We start from the raw sequence: 18,621 nt of genomic DNA, 5'->3' as shown, positions 1-18,621 counted from the left end.
TACGTATATTTTTATCTACAATTATTTTCTGCAGTCTGAGGACTATATATATTTTTTTTTAAACTGATTATATGATCATCAAGCACAGTTAAAACATATTGAAATCTGTTTATCATGTGTGTTAAAGAATAACATTTTCCTATACTCCCAGATTGTTAGCATTCCTGGTAACCTGGCAACATTTCAGAAGGACAACATGTACCTCCTAGTGATGACATTCTTTAAACTCTTTTTCAGGGTGGTGTTACAATGCACTTTGGGCTGTACCATAGGCACATTAGGAAACATCCATAATCATGAGGCATGCTGTGTGACGCTTGGACACAATTCAAAACAAAACAGTGCGCTGACAGACTCGTATGGTAGTGTAATGAGAGGATTTATAAGATAAAGGCACAAGTTAAATTCAGAAACACAGACGACCAAAACAAAGTTGTTGCTGATCAGCATAGGCATTGGGTGAGTAGCTTACACATTCTCCTTACTGGTGATCTAACATGGCCAGAGACTAAAAAAGCAGTATTCAGCATTTAATACTGTTGCATCTTGGTGAAATGTTCTTTTGCATTTTCTTTTCAGAGGACATTTAAGTGAGAAGACGCTGTTTTTTGCAAACACAGGAATGAGCACTGCCAAGTAAGTCAGAAACAATTGTTAGGGGAAAGGGGAAACATTGTGTGTGTAGCTATGTATGTAGCTTGGTAAATAAATTGTTTGAAAGGACACTTTACCTGCTATTATTGACAGAATTTGAGTGCAAATGTTGCAATGAAGTATTCAAAGAATTTGGAGCAGAATGAATAGAAAATAGTTTTTAAATTATTGTAGAAAATATATTTTGGACATAATGCTCCCTGATAGCAGGATTAATTTAAAGACAGCAATTTATGAGAGTTAAAACAGTCAAGAGTATTGCACTGTTTTACCTTTAGAATTGAGAACAATCTGTGAAACCTAATAAACTAAATGTCTTGTTTGGTAAAATTGCTCTAATATTGTTTGCTTCTTTTCTATTTAGAGTCATGCCAGTGGACCTGGCCATGCATATGTGCCTGAATCGCCACCCTTCAGTGGAACAACTTTTGGGAATGTCCACGCTTAGATCCCATCGTGCTCTTACTAGACCAAGCATATATGATACCCTGCGGTCCAAAGCTTCTAGATCCCCCCAGATTCCTGAATGTCCAGTGAGAGCTCAAAACTGTACGAGTCCTTGTGGGACACTGAAGAAGAAAAAACGAGTGGTATTCGCAGATGATAAAGGACTGGCCCTCACTGCAGTCCGGATCTTCGATTCAGATCCACCAATATCCGATGAAGAGGAGCTTTCTCCACCTGTCAAGCAAAAGACTGATTTGTCTGTGCAAAGCAAGAAGCCTCGTTTCCGGTTGGGGTTCCCTCAGCCTTCTGCTGATTTACCATCATTCCTGGAAAAACTGGCAAAAACTCTGGTGCATCTGGAGAGCTGCAGTTTGGTGTATGGATCACTGTTCGGAAAGGTGAGGGTCTGCAATATCAGTCCAGAGAAAGCTGTGCATATTCGCATCACGTACGACTCATGGAGAAGCCACCAGGACATCCCATGTACCCCTATCCAACAGAAGAATGAGAATTCAGACACAGAACTGTTTTTCTTTAACGTTCCCGTCCCTTCCTGTCCTAACACACAGGATCGTCTGGAATTCTGCGTGTCCTTCCGTCCTGGATCTGGCAACAAACTTTGGTGGGACAGCAATGATGGACGAAACTATCGAATCCTTATGGAGGACGTGAACTCAGAAGAAGCATCCTTGGTTGAGAAAAAACCCTTGAGGCCACATATCTTTCAAAGTCCCCAATCAGTTCCCCTGAGAAATGGTCCAACTTTATATAAGTCAGCAAATTTTAGCTCACTCATTTCCCCCATGAATATGAAGAAGACCATGAGTAGGCAATAGAACATTATCCCTAAAATTAATTCACTCTCTTATTCTAACAATGCTGACAAATACTTCTAGCATGAGTGGTGGGTTTTGTGTATATTGGTCCATTATCATCTTCATCGTCCTCCATGTTGGATGAATTTTGTCTTAAACAGACATCAAGAAGGAACAAAAAGACTGACAGACACCCATGCTTGTGCTAGTTCTCTCCACTGCAACTCGCCCATTTGAGTCAGTGACAAGTCAGTGGTGAAAGAGTGAGACAGATGTGTCTCTCTAGAGCTTTGTGCACTTGTATATCAGATGAGTATCTGTTATGAAAACAAGCATCAGCACTTTCTCATCAAGGTCAACCAATTTCAAGCTGTGAGGGTCTTTCACTGCTTGTGAGATAGTTGTACAAAGACAGATAATTAATGAAGCTGTATGTGTGAAATGCATGTAATATAACTGTTTCAATGTTATTTATGTATATTTATTTATGACAAATTAATATTATAAGCACAAATAAATGTGTATTTATTAAACCATACTATATACTATGCTTCCATACTATGTTATTCTATACTGTATTATGCTATGATATTTTATACAATGCCTTGCTATGTGATTCAATAATATACAGTATATGTCCAAAAGTTTGGGGACACATGACCATCACAGTGATATGTGCTTTTTGATCATCCCATTTCAGATTTAGTCACACTTTGCTGTTATAATTACCTACACTCTTCTGGGAAGGCTTTCCACTAAATTGTGGAGCATGGCTGTGGGGATTTTTCCTTTCAGCCACAAGGGCATTAGTGAGGTCAGTCACTGATGTCGGGTGAGGAGGTCTGGGGTGTAGTCAGAGTTCCTGTTTATCCCTGTCACGTTACAAATTTGAATTCGGAAGCAAGCGCAGATCTTCAAACAGTTTAATAAACAAACAAACAACCAAACAAAGACACCAAGACAACTAGGCAAAATACTGTGGCTAAGGCTAAACATAAACTATGAAATAAAACATGATACAGGGACAAAGGTCAAGATGGACAATACGTAAGATGAGGAAGCAGTACAAACAGTGGCTATATACAGTATCTCTTAAAAGTGAATACACCCCTATCATTTTTGTAAATATTTGATTATATCTTTTAATATGACAACACTGAAGAAATGACATTTTGCTACAATTTAAAGTGGTGAGTGTACAGCATGTGTAACAGTGTAAATTTGCTGTCCCCTCAAAATAACTCAACACATAGCCATTAATGTCTAAACCGCTCGCAACAAAAGTGAGTACACCCCTAAGTCAAAATGTCCAAATTGAGCCCACTGTCAATATTTTGTGTGGCTAACATTATTTTCCAGCACTGCCTTAACCCTCTTGGGCATGGAGTTCACTAGAGCTTCACAGGTTGCCACTGAAGTCCTCTTCTACTCCTCCATGATGACATCACGGAGCTGGTGGATGTTAGAGAACTTGTGCTCCTCCACCTTCCGTTTGAGGATGCCCCACAGATGCTCAGTAAGGTTTAGGTCTGAAGACACGCTTGGCCAGTCTATCACCTTCACCCTCAGCATCTTTAGCAAGGCAGGTCGTCTTGGAGGTGTGTTTGGGGTCGTTATCATACTGGAATGCATGCTGGGATCATGCCCTGCTTCAGTATGTCAGAGTACATGTTGGCATTCATGGTTCCCTCAATGAACTGTAGCTCCCCAGTGCCGGCAGCACTCATGCAGCCCCAGACCATGACACTACCACCACCATGCTTGACTGTAGGCAAGACACACTTGTCTTTGTACTCCTCACCTGGTTGCTGCCACACACGCTTGACACCATCTGAACCAAATAAGTTTATCTTGGTCTCATCAGACCACAGGACATGGTTCCAGTAATACATGTCCTTAGTCTGCTTGTCTTCAGCAAACTGTTTGCGGGCTTTCTTGTGCATCATCTTTAGAAGAGGCTTCCTTCTGGGACGACAGCCATGCAGACCAATTTGATGCAGTGTGAGCCATATGGCCTGAGCACTGACAGGCCGACAGGGACAAAGGTCAAGATAGACAATACATAAGACAAGGAAGCAGTACAAAACGTGACATATATATATATATATATATATATATATATATATATATATATATATATATATATATATATATATATATATATATATATATATATATATATATATATATATGAGTGCTTGTTAAACAGAAACGTGATACAGGTGCAGGTCGTCACGCGACAGTGATGTAGTATGGTGCAGTGGCTGCTGGGAAATGAAGTCCAGAGTTACCTCCTTGATATGACAATCCCAAAGGTCTTCAGTGGGGTTTAGGTCAAGGATTTGTGTGGGCCACTTGAATTCTTCCACTCCGACCTTGGCAAAATATGTCTTCATAGAGCTCACTTTGTGCACACAGGCACTTTCAAGCAGGAACAGGTTTAGGCCTCTTAGTTCATGTGTAGGGAAATTGTAATATTTCAGCACACAAATGCATTATGTACAATAGTGTGCTTCCAACAAGTTTAAGTAAGAACCACATTTGGATGTGATGGTCAGGTGACCACATACCTTTGGTCATATAGTGTACCATACTATGCTATGCTCTTCATTGCTATATTAATATAATACTAATACGAACACTATACTAATACTATACTATACTATACTATACTGTATGTTTTCATACTACAGCCATTAAAAAGAAGTTCATGATTTCTTCAGCTATCCTTTTGCGGAAACCCTTAAAGGTTCAATGTAGAGAACCCAAGCAATAGTGTTTTCTTATTAGAAAGGTTTCCAAAGTAAACCTTTTAATAATAATAATAATAATAATAATAATAATAATAATAATAACAATAATAATAATCTTTATTTTATAGTGCGACTTTTAAAGCAGCTTCTCAAAGTGCTGTACACAAAATAAGCAGTAAACAGAAAAAAAAGAAAAAAATAATAATAGATAAATAAAAATAATAATAATAACAATGATAAAAGTAGACATCAGCAAGCAAATGCTAGTCTAAAAAAGTATGTCTTGAGTTGAGCTTTAAATATGTCTGAGCTTCCCTAAGTTCGAGAGGAAGAGAGTTCCAAAGTGTAGGAGCATAGACAGAAACAGCCCCGTCAACCATAGATCTTAAGCGGGTTCATGAAACAGCTAACAGATTACATTGTGAGGAGCGCAGTCTGTGATTTGGGTTGTAAGGTATTAACAAAGCAGATAAGTACTGAAGAGCATCATAATTTTTAAATCTACACAGAACCTGACCGGGAGCCAGTGCAAGGACTCCAGAACAAGAATATTATGATTGCATGTCCTGGTCCCAGTCAGGATCCTGGCAGCAGAGTTTTGTACATGTTGGAGCTTATTGAGTGTGGATTTTAAGAAGCTAAGAACCCTTAATTGTACAAAGTACTGCTGAAATAACCTTTGAAGATTGATTTTTCTAAGAGTGTATTACATGGAATAGATTGTAGTATACATTTTACTGTAATGTGGCACAGCATACAGTATACAATTATAATATATAGACACATAATTCTATTTACTGTAACTCAATCGCATATATTCTATCCTATATTTCCTTTATTTTTTAAATATATTCTAAATAAAGATACATATATGATTTACTTTGATCATTAATTTTGATCATCATCATGCAGACTGAGTACAATATTTATTTAAACTGACGACATGGTTGAGATGTGAGACCACTGCTGTATTGTCTGTCACAACTAACACATGGTAACCTCTCAACTGAGGAAGAAAAATTTCAGTGCTAGGAATATGGCCCGTATTTCTAGGTGATTTATATGCAACTCTAGATGAGGGCCGCTCCAGAGTCCATGAGCTGGACGGCTGTCTAAGACCGCGCCACAGCCTGTGACGGAGACGTCTGTCCTTACCGTCTTGCAATAAGGAGACATTCCCGCGTGACAGTGATTACTGTCAGGGGTTTCATCCGAGAACCAAACCCCTGACTTTTCAGCTACCACTGAAATGGTCTCGTGAAATAGGCCCAACGGTATGATGTTGGCTGCTGCTGCCATAAGCCCCAACAGTCTCTTGTAGGGACTGGAGGCGATGCCCTGACCCAGCTTTATCTTGCTCAATGTTGATAGAATTGACCCTGATACGGATAGATACGCCCTCATCATAGTAGAATCCCATATAACCCCTAGAAAAGTCATGCTCTGCACTGGGAAAGCATACTTTTCTTGGGGTTCAACCTGAGCCCCAAGCTCCTCATGTGGGCGAGAACAACATCTTAATGTTGAATCTCCAACTCCCTGGATCTCTCTAGAATTAACCAGTCGACCCGGTAGTTTAGTACACGGATGCCCTGGAGTCGCAAGAGAGCCAGAGTGGCATCCATGCACTTTGTGAAGGTGCGAGGGGATAAAGCTAGACTGAACGGAAGAATACGATATTGGTACACATTGCCTTCAAATGCGAACCTCAGGAACTTCCTGTGACTGGGCAATATTTCTATGTGGAAATATACATCTCTTAGATCTATCATTACAAACCAGTCCTCGAACTGAATCTGTTGAACGATAAGTTTGAGCGTCATCTTGAACCTGTGTGTCCAGAGTACGGTTCAGATGATGCAGATCTAAAATTGGTCACGTACTCCCATCTCATTTGCAGACCAGGAAATAATGGCTGTAAACCTCCCTCCGCCAGAGAAAGGGGTACATGTTCTATGGCCCCATTGTCCAAGAGAGGACTTACTTCCTGCCCTAACATCAGGCTCTGCTCTGTGCTGACTACTGTTGTGTGCACACCTCTGAACCGGGGGGACGAGCTCTGAACTGGACTTGGTAACCCATTTCTATGGTGGACAGAACCCATGGAGAAACACTTGGCAGTAGTTTCCACACTGCCAGATGGTCCTTTAGTAACATTTCCTCCCCTAGTCCAAAGACATGCATGGTAGGCTGCTCGGCATTTCCAAAATGGCATTAGTGTGTGAATGTGTATGTGATTGTGCCCTGTGATGGATTTGCACCCTGTCCAGGGTGTGCCCTGCCTTTGTGCCCGAAGCTCCCTGGGATAGGCTCTGTAGGATATGCGGTATAGAAAATGTATAGATGGATGTTGCTGCAGATCCAGTTAAATTGTATTTCAATCATTTAAATCATAGTTTGTAAGGGATAAAATATGTATATATCAGCAGATATATTCCCAACATTTCAGCATGACCTAAACTCTTCTAAAGGATGGCGTTACAATGCCATTACTGTATGTAGGCATTGCAGCTCATTGAGAAACACCTATAATTATGTGGCACAGTCAGTGACTCTTTCAGACAATACAAAGCAGTGCGCTGGAGGGCTCATGTGGTAGCGTTTTTATAGGATTTACAGGGTAAAGACACATATCCAATTCAGAAGACCTTGTTGCGACCAAAGCAAAGCTGCTGTTCAACAGCAAGGTATTTTGGGTGAGTTGTTTACACTTTCTTTTTATTTGTGATTATCTTATTGTCTTTGGTTAATGTTTTATGTAGAGCTACACAGGAAATGTATTTTTGACTTTTAAATGTTCCTGCAGCACAGTGAGATTTACTTGTTGAATTTTCTTTTCAGTGTACTCTTCATTGAAAGCACACTGACTTTGCTGACGCAGTAATGAACGCTGCCAAGTAAGTCCTCAACAAGTATTCTTATCAGTTTTATGAAATATTATACCAATTTCTGTTAATTCTGCATGCTGCACCAGAGGACTGTTTTGTTTCCCTGCTCTGGCATTCCTGATTTAACTCAAGAGATATAGAATAATTATTTATATATTTATTTTCACATTATTTATGTTTGTTTGTTTGGTTTTTTTTTTACACATGATTCATCAGTTTTGTTGGATTTTTAAAAAATGTTTTTACTTATTTATTTTTAGTACAATTTCAGGGCATGGTATGAAATGCTGAAATGCACCTTCACATGTTTCTCACATTTTGCTGACATAAGCACATGTGAAAAACATTCTGTATGATCTAATTTAAAATGTGTTTTTTTGTTTGCTTGTTTTTTGTTTATTTTTTCTAAGTGTTTTTATATATATATATATTTTTTATTAAATTCTCACACCAAATGCACAATGCACCATTCTGTACTTATTACTGTAGTCTAATGAAATCCTTGTTTCATCATGAATTCCATGCTTCACATTCAGTTCACAGATTTGACCAGCAGATGGCGATCTGACTTCGTCTTTTGGAGTGCCATTCGTCCTGAATGTAGTGCAAAATTACAAGTTTTCTTTGAATGATGGAATGTGCACGGTCTGGCATGATGTGGATCACTTCCAGACATAATTGAATAAACTTGAACTTAATTGATTGAATAAGTCGCTTTGGATATTAAAAAAAAAAAAAAACGTCTGCTAAATCAATAAATGTAAATGAATAAATGTAAATGTAAATTTAATGAATACGTTACTGCATTCCACAAGGTTCAACCTGTGAAGATCTCTGTTTTAAATAAACATAATATCTTTTTCTACAATATACTACAATACATCAATATCCTTTAGTTAGCATCCCAGCAACTGATACATTTTTTTTTTTAATTATTATATTAATAATGGAAGAAAATGATTGTGTTTATTTAACTGACACAGCACCGTCCCATCCAGGGTGTCCCCCTTGTGCACTGGGAGTTCCCTGGAATAGGCTCCAAGCTCCCCTGTGGCCCTGTTTAGTAAAAGTGGTATGGAAAATGGTGGGATGGGTGGGTTCCCTTCCATAGCAATCTGCTAGGTTTTTTTATTGATTTAATTTATTTCATCTATTCTAATCTATTCATATAATGTTTTACCTTCTGTATCGTAAGATCATTCATGGTTTCAGTCAGGTAAATTATACATGATTCGCCAGAATCTAAATCTAAATAGACAAACCTACATTCTATGAATTCCTATTCTAGTTTCAGACCCAGTCTTACCCACCTGTACTATGTAAACAGGGTGTGTATGAGAATTTTGCTAGTAGGTATGTGAGAATTGGGCTGCAAGTAAACTAGACTTTCAGCAATCAGGGCTGGGTCCCAATTCTGCAATTAATCAGCACTCAGGCATTCAGTTCTGTTGAAACAGTTACAGTAGAAATGCTCTTTAACAATAGCATTGTTCTCTTAAACTGAACAGCATGTGATTACCTTGTTTAGCTATTAGCTTTTATTTACAAATGCTGCTAAACAAATGTAAATATTGCACATGAAACACAAGAAACTAGTGACCCTGACTGGAACATTCTAAATAAACATGACTGCTTTATTCCCAGATAAATGAAATGAAATGTAGAAAGAGGGCTGAGCATTGTTCCATACCATACTGGTCAATTGGTGTATCCTAAATGCCATCATGTCAGAAAGTTATTTTTATTTTTCACATTCATACCACAGTGATGTTGGATTATCAATCATGATTGTTCAGAAGGTGATTCATTTTTTTATAACAGTAGATCTGACAGTAGTGAAACTGCAAATCACACTATTAAATTGATGCCCTCATTCTAATACATTATACTTTCTATAGTAATGACTCACACAGGGATGTGTATGGCAGATGCTCCTCATAAATAATTAAAATGTGTTCATTGATTTGAGTTTTTAAGTTTTCTGTAGATCCTTATTTTACACTTATGGAAGGACTCAAAATTGTCAGTTCTTTGTAGCTGTCAGTACGATTTCTGACAGTTTCTCAGTAACATGATAAGCTGCAGTTTTTGTCTTGTTCACTTAAAGAGGGAATGATAGCTTCTAGCTGCAATAAGTAAGTGGTAATCCATGGCTAGGTGTGCATTACATGATTTAATGCACAATGTGGAGGAAAATAACCAAGGCTTAGTGTTTGCAAGGATAAAAGGATTTTTAAAAAAAAATAATGGTTAATTTTTGCTATTTATTTTACAGTGCTGCAAAAAAGTATTTGATTTCTTCTGTCATTGTGTATATCTCAGACTAAATAGTTTTAGATCTTCAAACAAAATACAACATAAAACAAAGGCAACCTGAGTATAAATACAATACAGCTTTTTTTTTATCGTAGCAAAAAAATTATCCAACACCTATCACCAATGAGAAAAGCTAACTGCCCCCTAAAGCTTAAAATCTGGGGTTGTGCCACCTTTAGCAGCAATAACTGCAAACAAAATGTTTAACTGGAGATAACTGGAGATCAGTCTTTCACTTACTTCTAGAACTAGGACTTATTAATATGCTTTGGATTGCTGTCTTGCTGCATAATCCAGTTGCGCTAGAATTTCAACTTACTCACTGAAGAGCGGACATTCTCCTTTAGGATTTTCTGGTAGAGAGCAGAATTCATGTTTCCCTCAATTACTGTAAGTTTCCCAGACCCTGAAGCAGCAAAGCATCCCCACACCATCACACTTCCTCCACCATGCTTGACCGTAGGTATGATGTTCTTTTTGTGGAATTCTATGTTTGGTTTACGCCAGATGTAACGAGACCTCTGTCTTCCAAACAGTTCCACTTTCAACTCATCAGTCCACAGAACATTCTCCCAAAAGGTTTGAGTATCATCAAGGTGTGTTTTGGTAAAATTCAGACGAGCCTTAATGCTCTTCTGTGTTAGCATTGGTTTTCACCTCGCCACTTTTCTATGGATGCTATTTTTGCCCAATGTCTTTCTGATAGTGGAGACATGAACAGTGACCTTTACTGATGCAAGAGAGGCCTGTAGGTCCTGATGTTGTCCTTGGCTCTTTTGTGTCTTCCTGGATGAGTAGTTGCTGTGCTCCTGGAGGAATTTTGGAAGGTTGGCCACTTCTGGGAAGATTCACTACTATGCCGAGTTTTTCCATTTGGAGATAATGGCTGTCACTCTGGTTCTTTGGAGTCCCAGAGCCTTTGAAATAGCTTTGTAACCCTTCCCAGACTGATGTATTTCAATAACCTTATTCCTCAATGTCTGGAATTTCTTTAAACTTTAGTCTAGTGTGTTACTGTCTAAGACCTTTTAATCAACTTCATGCTGTTGAAAAAGTTCTATTTAAGTGTTGATGTGATTGAACAGGGTTTGCAGTAATTAGGCCTGGTTGTGTCTAGTCCAGCTGAACCCCATTATCAATTCAGTTTCATATATTTTGACAATGAAAATAGATTTTCATAGAAATGATGCACATTTTCACACAGGCCCTGTATTGGGTAACCTTTTAGCTTCAATAAATAACATTATCATTTAAAAACTGCATTTTGTGTTTATTCGGGTTGCCTTTGTTTAATTTATATTTTGTTTGCATTTCTGAAACAATTTAGTATGAGATATACACAAAAACAGAAGAAATCAGGATACTTTTTTCAAATACTTTTTCACAGCACCGTATACACAGGACATTATATCTAGAATTCTGCCTTCCCTAATCATACACAGTGATAAAGTAGTGCAATAAGATTACATTTTACAATGAATTATAATAAATTGTTATTAGAGAGATGTGTGTGTGTGAATTACCTGCTTGTGTGCCGCTTCTCTACTAATAATGAAGCTGTGAGTTTAAATGCATCAAAAATAACTCAGACACAGAGATAAAGTAGTGCAAATTGATTACACTTATTACATTTATCTTGTCGTCTTCTATCTGCTTGAGTTCTGCTGGTATTAATTCCTTGTGCCATTTGTCATTACATTTGTCATTTAACGTTATCTTCTCCAGTTTGTCAAATTCATCTTCTGCCTTGGGTCATTTATCAAAATTTGCATATTCACCATATATATGACATGCAAAAATCATCCATTTACCTAAGTATTGTAATTCGGAAATGTTTAGAATAACTACCTGTGCATTATACGGTTTTGACGCACACCTTCCAGCCAATCAGAGTCGAGTATTCAGACAGACCATGGTACAATGTAAGTGATAGTTGCGTTCATGAAGATAATTATTGCGGTGTGTCTACATTTGTCTGGCTGACGCTTAAAGAAGAGTGTCCCAACATGCATATGTAATGTGTCACTTGGGGTGGTGACACAAATCTGTTCCACATGACGTTCATGATGATTATCATCTATAAGCCATTTCATTCTCCAGCAGTGCCTCTGGGAAGACAAGTGATAAAGGTAATTTAGGTCACTCAGTATTTATTTTTGAGTGAAATAAAAACTGGGTTTTACAGGAGATTAGTGAAACACAATATGAACATAAAACATATTAAACCACACTGTGAGACCTAAAGAACAGTTTCTGTTGTGCAATACCAACACCAACACCTCTCCTTCAAGGCACCCGTGGGCACAAAGCAAATATGAGCTCATCACTTTTTAAATGCACTTTCCAACAACGCTCTGTGTCGAACCCCATCTTTCTGAATATCTGACGAGATTTGAATATCTTGTTACCACAGAAACAATGTGCATTTGTAAGGAGTGGCTTGGCGTGACAGCAATCTTATACTCACACACCCCAATTTGTCCTCTCACACTCACACACACACTACTCCCAAAAACTTGTTTTACGACTGTAACAATCTTTCCACAAAATCAAGGTCCAGCCCTGGTCATCCCAGTCCCCTGACTTGAAGTCCATAGAAAACCTGTGGGGTGAACTGAAGAGGAGAGTCCACCAGCGTGGACCTCGAAATTTGAAGGATCTGGAGAGATTCTGTATGGAGGAATGGTCTCAGATCCCTTGCCATGTATTCTCCAACCTCATCAGGCATTATAGCAGAAGACTCAGAGCTGTTATCTTGGCAAAGGGAGCTAGCACAAAGTATTGACTAAAAGTGTGCCAATTATTGTTGCACATCTATGTGTGCAATATGCAGTATATACTTTACTGTATTACTCTATAACATGCTGTACTATACTATGTTATACTATACTGTGCCATTGTATAATATGGTATAACATACCATATCATGCACTGTGCTATAGAATAGTATGCTATCATACACAATGATGTACTATGCAATACTATACTATGAATATATTACTATATATTGGAATGCAATGCCATACTATGCTGTGTTATGCTGTGCTACTGTATGTTATGCTGTGCTATACTACACAGCACTACATTAGACTATGCCACACTTTACAATGATGCACTGCTATACTATGATGTGTATTATAGTGCTCTATTCTACTATACTATACATTGCTATAATGTTAAGCAATAAAATGCTATGTTATGGTATACTATACTATGCTATATTAATATATACTGAAATGGTATATTATGCTATTGTATTGTATTCTATACTATAACATGCTATGGTCTGCTATATTACTATATGCTGGGATACTATGCTATACTATAGTTTATAGTATATACTATTATATTTTGGTGTCATATGCAGAATATAAATTTTATATACGTATATTTTTATCTACAATTATTTTCTGCAGTCTGAGGACTATATATTTTTTTTAAACTGATTATATGATCATCAAGCACAGTTAAAACATATTGAAATCTGTTTATCATGTGTGTTAAAGAATAACATTTTCCTATACTCCCAGATTGTTAGCATTCCTGGTAACCTGGCAACATTTCAGAAGGACAACATGTACCTCCTAGTGATGACATTCTTTAAACTCTTTTTCAGGGTGGTGTTACAATGCACTTTGGGCTGTACCATAGGCACATTAGGAAACATCCATAATCATGAGGCATGCTGTGTGACGCTTGGACACAATTCAAAACAAAACAGTGCGCTGACAGACTCGTATGGTAGTGTAATGAGAGGATTCATAAGATAAAGGCACAAGTTAAATTCAGAAACACAGATGACCAAAACAAAGTTGTTGCTGATCAGCATAGGCATTGGGTGAGTAGCTTACACATTCTCCTTACTGGTGATCTAACATGGCCAGAGACTAAAAAAGCAGTATTCAGCATTTAATACTGTTGCATCTTGGTGAAATGTTCTTTTGCATTTTCTTTTCAGAGGACATTTAAGTGAGAAGACGCTGTTTTTTGCAAACACAGGAATGAGCGCTGCCAAGTAAGTCAGCAGCAGTTGTTAGGGGAAAGGGGAAACAGCTATGTATGTAGCTTGGTAAATAAATCGTTTGAAAGGACACTTTACCTGCTATTATTGACACAATTTGATTGCAAATGTTGCAATGAAGTATTCGAAGAATTTGGAGAAGAATCAACAGAAAATAGTTTTGAAAGTATTGAAGAAAATAGATTTTTGGCATAATGCTCCCTGATAGCAGGATTAATTTAAAGACAGCAATTTATGAGAGTTAAAACAGACAAGAGTATTGCACTGTTTTACCTTTAGAATTGAGAACAATCTGTGAAACCTAATAAACTAAATGTCTTGTTTGGGAAAATTGCTCTAATATTGTTTGCTTCTTTTCTATTTAGAGTCATGCCAGTGGACCTGGCCATGCATATGTGCCTGAATCGCCACCCTTCAGTGGAACAACTTTTGGGAATGTCCACGCTTAGATCCCATCGTGCTATTACTAGACCAAGCATATATGATACTCTGCGGTCCAAAGCTTCTAGATCCCCCCAGATTCCTGAATCTCCGGTGAGCCCCGTAAATTCTATGAGCACTTTTGGGACACTCAAGAAGAAAAAAAGAGTGGTATTCGCAGATGATAAAGGACTGGCCCTCACTGCAGTCTGGATCTTCAATTCAGATCCACCAATATCCGATGAAGAGGAGCTTTCTTCACCTGTCAAGCAAGAGACTGATTTGTCTGTGCAAAGCAAGAAGCCTCGTTTCCGGTTGGGGTTCCCTCAGCCTTCTGCTGATTTACCATCATTCCTCGAAAAACTGGCAAAAACTCTGGTGCATCTGGAGAGCTGCAGTTTGGTGTATGGATCACTGTTCGGAAAGGTGAGGGTCTGCAATATCAGTCCAGAGAAAGCTGTGCATATTCGCATCACGTACGACTCATGGAGGAGCCACCACGACATCCCATGTACCCCTATCCAACAGAACAATGAGAATTCAGACACAGAACTGTTTTTCTTTAATGTTCCCGTCCCTTCCTGTCCTAACACACAGGATCGTCTGGAATTCTGCGTGTCCTTCCGTCCTGGATCTGGCAACACACTCTGGTGGGACAGCAATGATGGACAAAACTATCGAATCCTTGTGGAGGACGTGAACTCAGAAGAAGCATCCGTGGTCGAGAAAAAACCCTTGAGGCCCCAGATCTTTCAAAGTATCCAATCAGTGCGCCTGAGAAATGGTCCACCTTTATATAGGTCAGCAAGTCTTAGCTCACTCATTTCCCCCATGAATATGATGAAAACCTCAAGTAGGCAATGGAACATTATCCCCAAAAGTAATTCACCCTCTTATTCTAACAGTGCTGACAAATACTTCTAGCATGAGTGGTGGGTTTTGTGTATATTGGTCCCTTATCATTTTCATCGTCCTCCATGTTGGATGAATTTTGTCTTAAACAGACATCAAGAAGGAGCAAAAAGACTGACAGACACCCATGCTTGTGCTAGTTCTCTCCACTCCAACTCGCCCATTTGAGTCAGTGACAAGTCAGTGGTGAAAGAGTGAGACAGATGTGTCTCTCTAGAGCTTTGTGTACCTGTATATCAGATGAGTATCTGTTATGTAAACAAGCATCAGCACTTTCTCATCAAGGTCAGCCAATTTCAAGCTGTGAGGGTCTTTCACTGCTTGTGAGATAGTTGTACTAAGACAGATAATTAATGAAGCTGCATGTGTGAAATGCATGTAATATAATTGTTTCAATGTTTTTAATCTATATTTATTTATGACAAATCAATATTAAAGGCACAAATAAACATGTATTTATGTTTGCATGAAGCAAACTATACTACATACTATGTTGCTATACTATGTTATTCAATACTACACTATGCTATGATATTTTATACAATGCTATGCTATGTGATTCAATAATATACACTCTGTGGCCAAAAGTTTGTGGACATATAGTGTACTATGCTATTCTATACTATGATAATACCATGGTAATATGAATTCTATACTATACTTTTTCATACTGCAAACATAGAAAAAAGAAGGTCATGATTTCTTCAGCTATCCTTTTGGGGAAAAGCTAAAGGTTCAATGTAGAAAACCCAAACATTAGTGTTTTCTTATTAGAAAGGTTTCCAGAATAGAACGCTTTTAAGAAGCTAAGGACCCTTAACTGGACAAAGTACTGCTCAAATAACCCTTGAAGATCTATTTTTCTAAGATTGTACTACATGGAATCGATTGTAGTTTACATTTTACAGCATGCAATACACAAGTATAATAAATAGACACATAATTCTACCTACTGCATCTATATTTTTTTATTTTTAAAATATATTCTAAATAACGATACATACAGGATTCCCTTTGATCATTTAATCTACACTGCTTTTCATGCTGCTGCAGTCTGAGGACAATATTTTTTTAAACTGACTACATTGTCACCAAGTACAGTTAAACCATAATTTAATCTTTTTACGATGTGTTAAATAATAAAATATAGCTTTATCGGCAGATTTTTATTTATTTATGTATTTATTTATTTTTGGTAACCTGGCAACATTTCAGCATGACAAGATACATTTACCTTCTGGTGAAAACATTCTTTAAACTTTTCTACAGGGTGGAGTGCATGCACATATGCATTGTAACTCGAGAAACACCCATAAACATGTGGCATGTGTGATGGTTTCTGACAATACAAAGCACTGTGCTAGCTGGCACATGTAATATTGTTTTGATAGGACATATAATGTAAAGACACACGTTTAATTCAAACGAACTCATTGAGACCAAAACAAAGTTGTCGGTGAACAGGAAAGGCATTGGGTAAGTAGCTCACATATTCTTCTTATTGATGAAATTTAATTTGCTTTGGATAAAAATCCATCCATCCATTTTCCATACTGCTTATCCTACACAGGCTCGTGAGGGAACCCATCTCAGGGAACTCGGGGCAATAAAGCAGGGGACACCCTGGAAAGGGTGCCGACCCATTGCAGGGCACAAGTGCACACACTAAAGCCAATTTGGAAATGCCAATCAGCCTACAATATATGTCTTTGGACTGGGGGAGGAAACCCCTGAAGCACATGGAGAACATGCAAACTCTGCACACACAGGTCAGAGGTGGGATTTGGACTCCCAGCCCTAGAGGTGTGAGGCAGACGTGCTAACCACTAAACCACCATGTCCCTGTGTTGGTTAAAAATAAGCATGGTGGCTTAGTGATTAGCACATTCACCTCACACCTCCAGGGTCGGGGGTTCGATTCCCACCGTAACCCTGTGCGTGTGGAGTTTGCATGTTCTCTCTGTGCTGCGGGTAGTCCGGTTTCCTCCCCCAATCCAAACACATGCATGGTAGGCTGATTGGCATGTCCAAAGTGTCCATAGTAATGGGTGTGTGAATGTGTATGCCCTGCGATTGATTGGCAGCCTGTCCAGGCTGTACCCCGCCTTGTGCCCGATGCTCCCTGGGATAGGCTCCAGGTTCCCTGTGACTCTGAAAAGGATAAGCGGTATAGAAGATGGATGGATGGAATTGTAAACCAAAGAATGGTTTATTTTAACCCAAATAATTATAGCCGCTTTACCCTTCAGTGTGAGATTGTTCTAATATCTTTTTATGTTTTCCTAATCAGAGTGATGGCAGTGGACCTGATCATGTATATGTGCCTGAAAGGGAGTGCAGAGACAGGTCTGTCTTTAACGTTCTTGTCACGTCCTGTCCTAATGTACAGGATCGTCTGGAGTTCTGTGTGACATTCCGTTCTTGATCTTACAACACGCTTCACTCTGACAGTAACAGCGGATGAAACTATTGAATCCTTGTGGAGGACATGAACTCAGAAGAAGCATCCGCGGTTGAGAAAAAAATGGCCCAGAACTCTCAAAGCCCCCAGTCATTGCCCCTTGAGAAATGGTCCAGCTTTGTGTAAGCCAGCAAGTCTTAGCTCACTCACTTACTTTGAGAATATAATGAAGACCTTGAGTAGGCAAGAGAACAGTATCCCAAAAAGTGATTCACCCCATGATTCTAACAATGTTGACAAACAATTCTAGCATGAGTGGTGGGTTTTGTGAATATTGGTCCCTTATGATTTTCATCATCATCTTCCACGTTGGGTGAATTTTCCCTTAAACAGATATCGAGATAGAAGAAAAACAGATAGACAGTCATGTTTGTGTTAGTTTTCTCCATTCCGACTTGCCTGTGTGAGTCAGTGGTGAGATAGCGAGACAGATGTCTCTCTCAAGCATTGTGCACCTGTATATCAGATGAGTGTCTGTTCTGAGGGTCTTTCACTTCCTGTGAGATTGTTGTACTGAGACAGATAATTAATGCAGCTGCAGCTGTGAAATGACTCATGTAATATAACTGTTTGAAAGTTGTGTAATCTTTGTCTATTTATTTATGACTGATGAATATTAAAAGCTCAATTAAACCTGTATTCTGATACAAACATAACTTTCTGAGAAGAAATATTCATTTGGTGCTAGCATTCGTCCACAGACAATAAAACATGTGATGATAAAATTTGTAAAGTTGCCTTTATTGCTGGTTTAAAATGCTGGAGATGCAAAAGTTACCAACTCAAGAAGATCACCCAGTCATCTGCTGGACTGTGAATAAAAATAAACTTTACTCAGTTTTCCACCTACTCCAAATTTCATCCTTTAGCTTCTCAGGTAACACTTTAGAATGCCGAATAGAATCTGTCATTAATGAATGACAACACAGGAAGA

At 38.4% G+C, this 18,621-nt stretch overlaps 2 protein-coding genes across 4 annotated transcripts; both read left to right on the top strand.

The window, feature by feature from the left end:
* The first annotated feature begins 225 nt into the window (after window positions 1–225).
* LOC108262159 (protein phosphatase 1 regulatory subunit 3C-B) lies at window positions 226–2,454 on the top strand. Of its 2 annotated transcripts, XM_053687051.1 has the most exons (3): window positions 226–459; window positions 580–636; window positions 1,019–2,454. In XM_053687051.1, exons 2-3 carry the CDS (start codon window positions 623–625, stop codon window positions 1,935–1,937), a joined length of 933 nt encoding a protein of 310 aa, XP_053543026.1. In that variant the 5' UTR covers window positions 226–459; window positions 580–622; the 3' UTR covers window positions 1,938–2,454. The 2 variants fall into 2 exon arrangements, with proteins under 2 accessions (XP_053543026.1, XP_053543027.1); XM_053687052.1 differs by lacking the exon at window positions 226–459 and having other exon boundaries at window positions 466–636.
* A 4,756-nt stretch (window positions 2,455–7,210) lies between these two features.
* Window positions 7,211–16,387, top strand: LOC108276522 (protein phosphatase 1 regulatory subunit 3C-B). Of its 2 annotated transcripts, XM_017488266.3 has the most exons (5): window positions 7,211–7,365; window positions 7,511–7,566; window positions 13,490–13,711; window positions 13,832–13,888; window positions 14,260–16,387. In XM_017488266.3, exons 3-5 carry the CDS (start codon window positions 13,671–13,673, stop codon window positions 15,236–15,238), a joined length of 1,077 nt encoding a protein of 358 aa, XP_017343755.1. In that variant the 5' UTR covers window positions 7,211–7,365; window positions 7,511–7,566; window positions 13,490–13,670; the 3' UTR covers window positions 15,239–16,387. The 2 variants fall into 2 exon arrangements, with proteins under 2 accessions (XP_017343755.1, XP_053542933.1); XM_053686958.1 differs by lacking the exons at window positions 7,211–7,365; window positions 7,511–7,566 and having other exon boundaries at window positions 11,620–13,711.
* Window positions 16,388–18,621: the final 2,234 nt, after the last annotated feature.

Source organism: Ictalurus punctatus, chromosome 16 (genome assembly GCF_001660625.3).
Source record: "Ictalurus punctatus breed USDA103 chromosome 16, Coco_2.0, whole genome shotgun sequence".
Lineage (NCBI taxonomy): Eukaryota > Metazoa > Chordata > Actinopteri > Siluriformes > Ictaluridae > Ictalurus > Ictalurus punctatus.
Note: the sequence above shows the minus strand (reverse complement) of the source record. Positions and strands in the feature narration are given on the sequence as shown.

What these genes read in the sequence shown, in the direction of transcription:
- LOC108276522 (XM_017488266.3), top strand. Translation starts at nt 13,671, where the DNA reads ATGACCAAAACAAAGTTGTTGCTGATCAGCATAGGCATTGG. An exon ending in CTGATCAGCATAGGCATTGG is followed by an intron (nt 13,712 to 13,831) that starts GTGAGTAGCTTA and finishes TTTTCTTTTCAG; the next exon opens with AGGACATTTAAGTGAGAAGA. An exon ending in ACAGGAATGAGCGCTGCCAA is followed by an intron (nt 13,889 to 14,259) that starts GTAAGTCAGCAG and finishes TTTTCTATTTAG; the next exon opens with AGTCATGCCAGTGGACCTGG.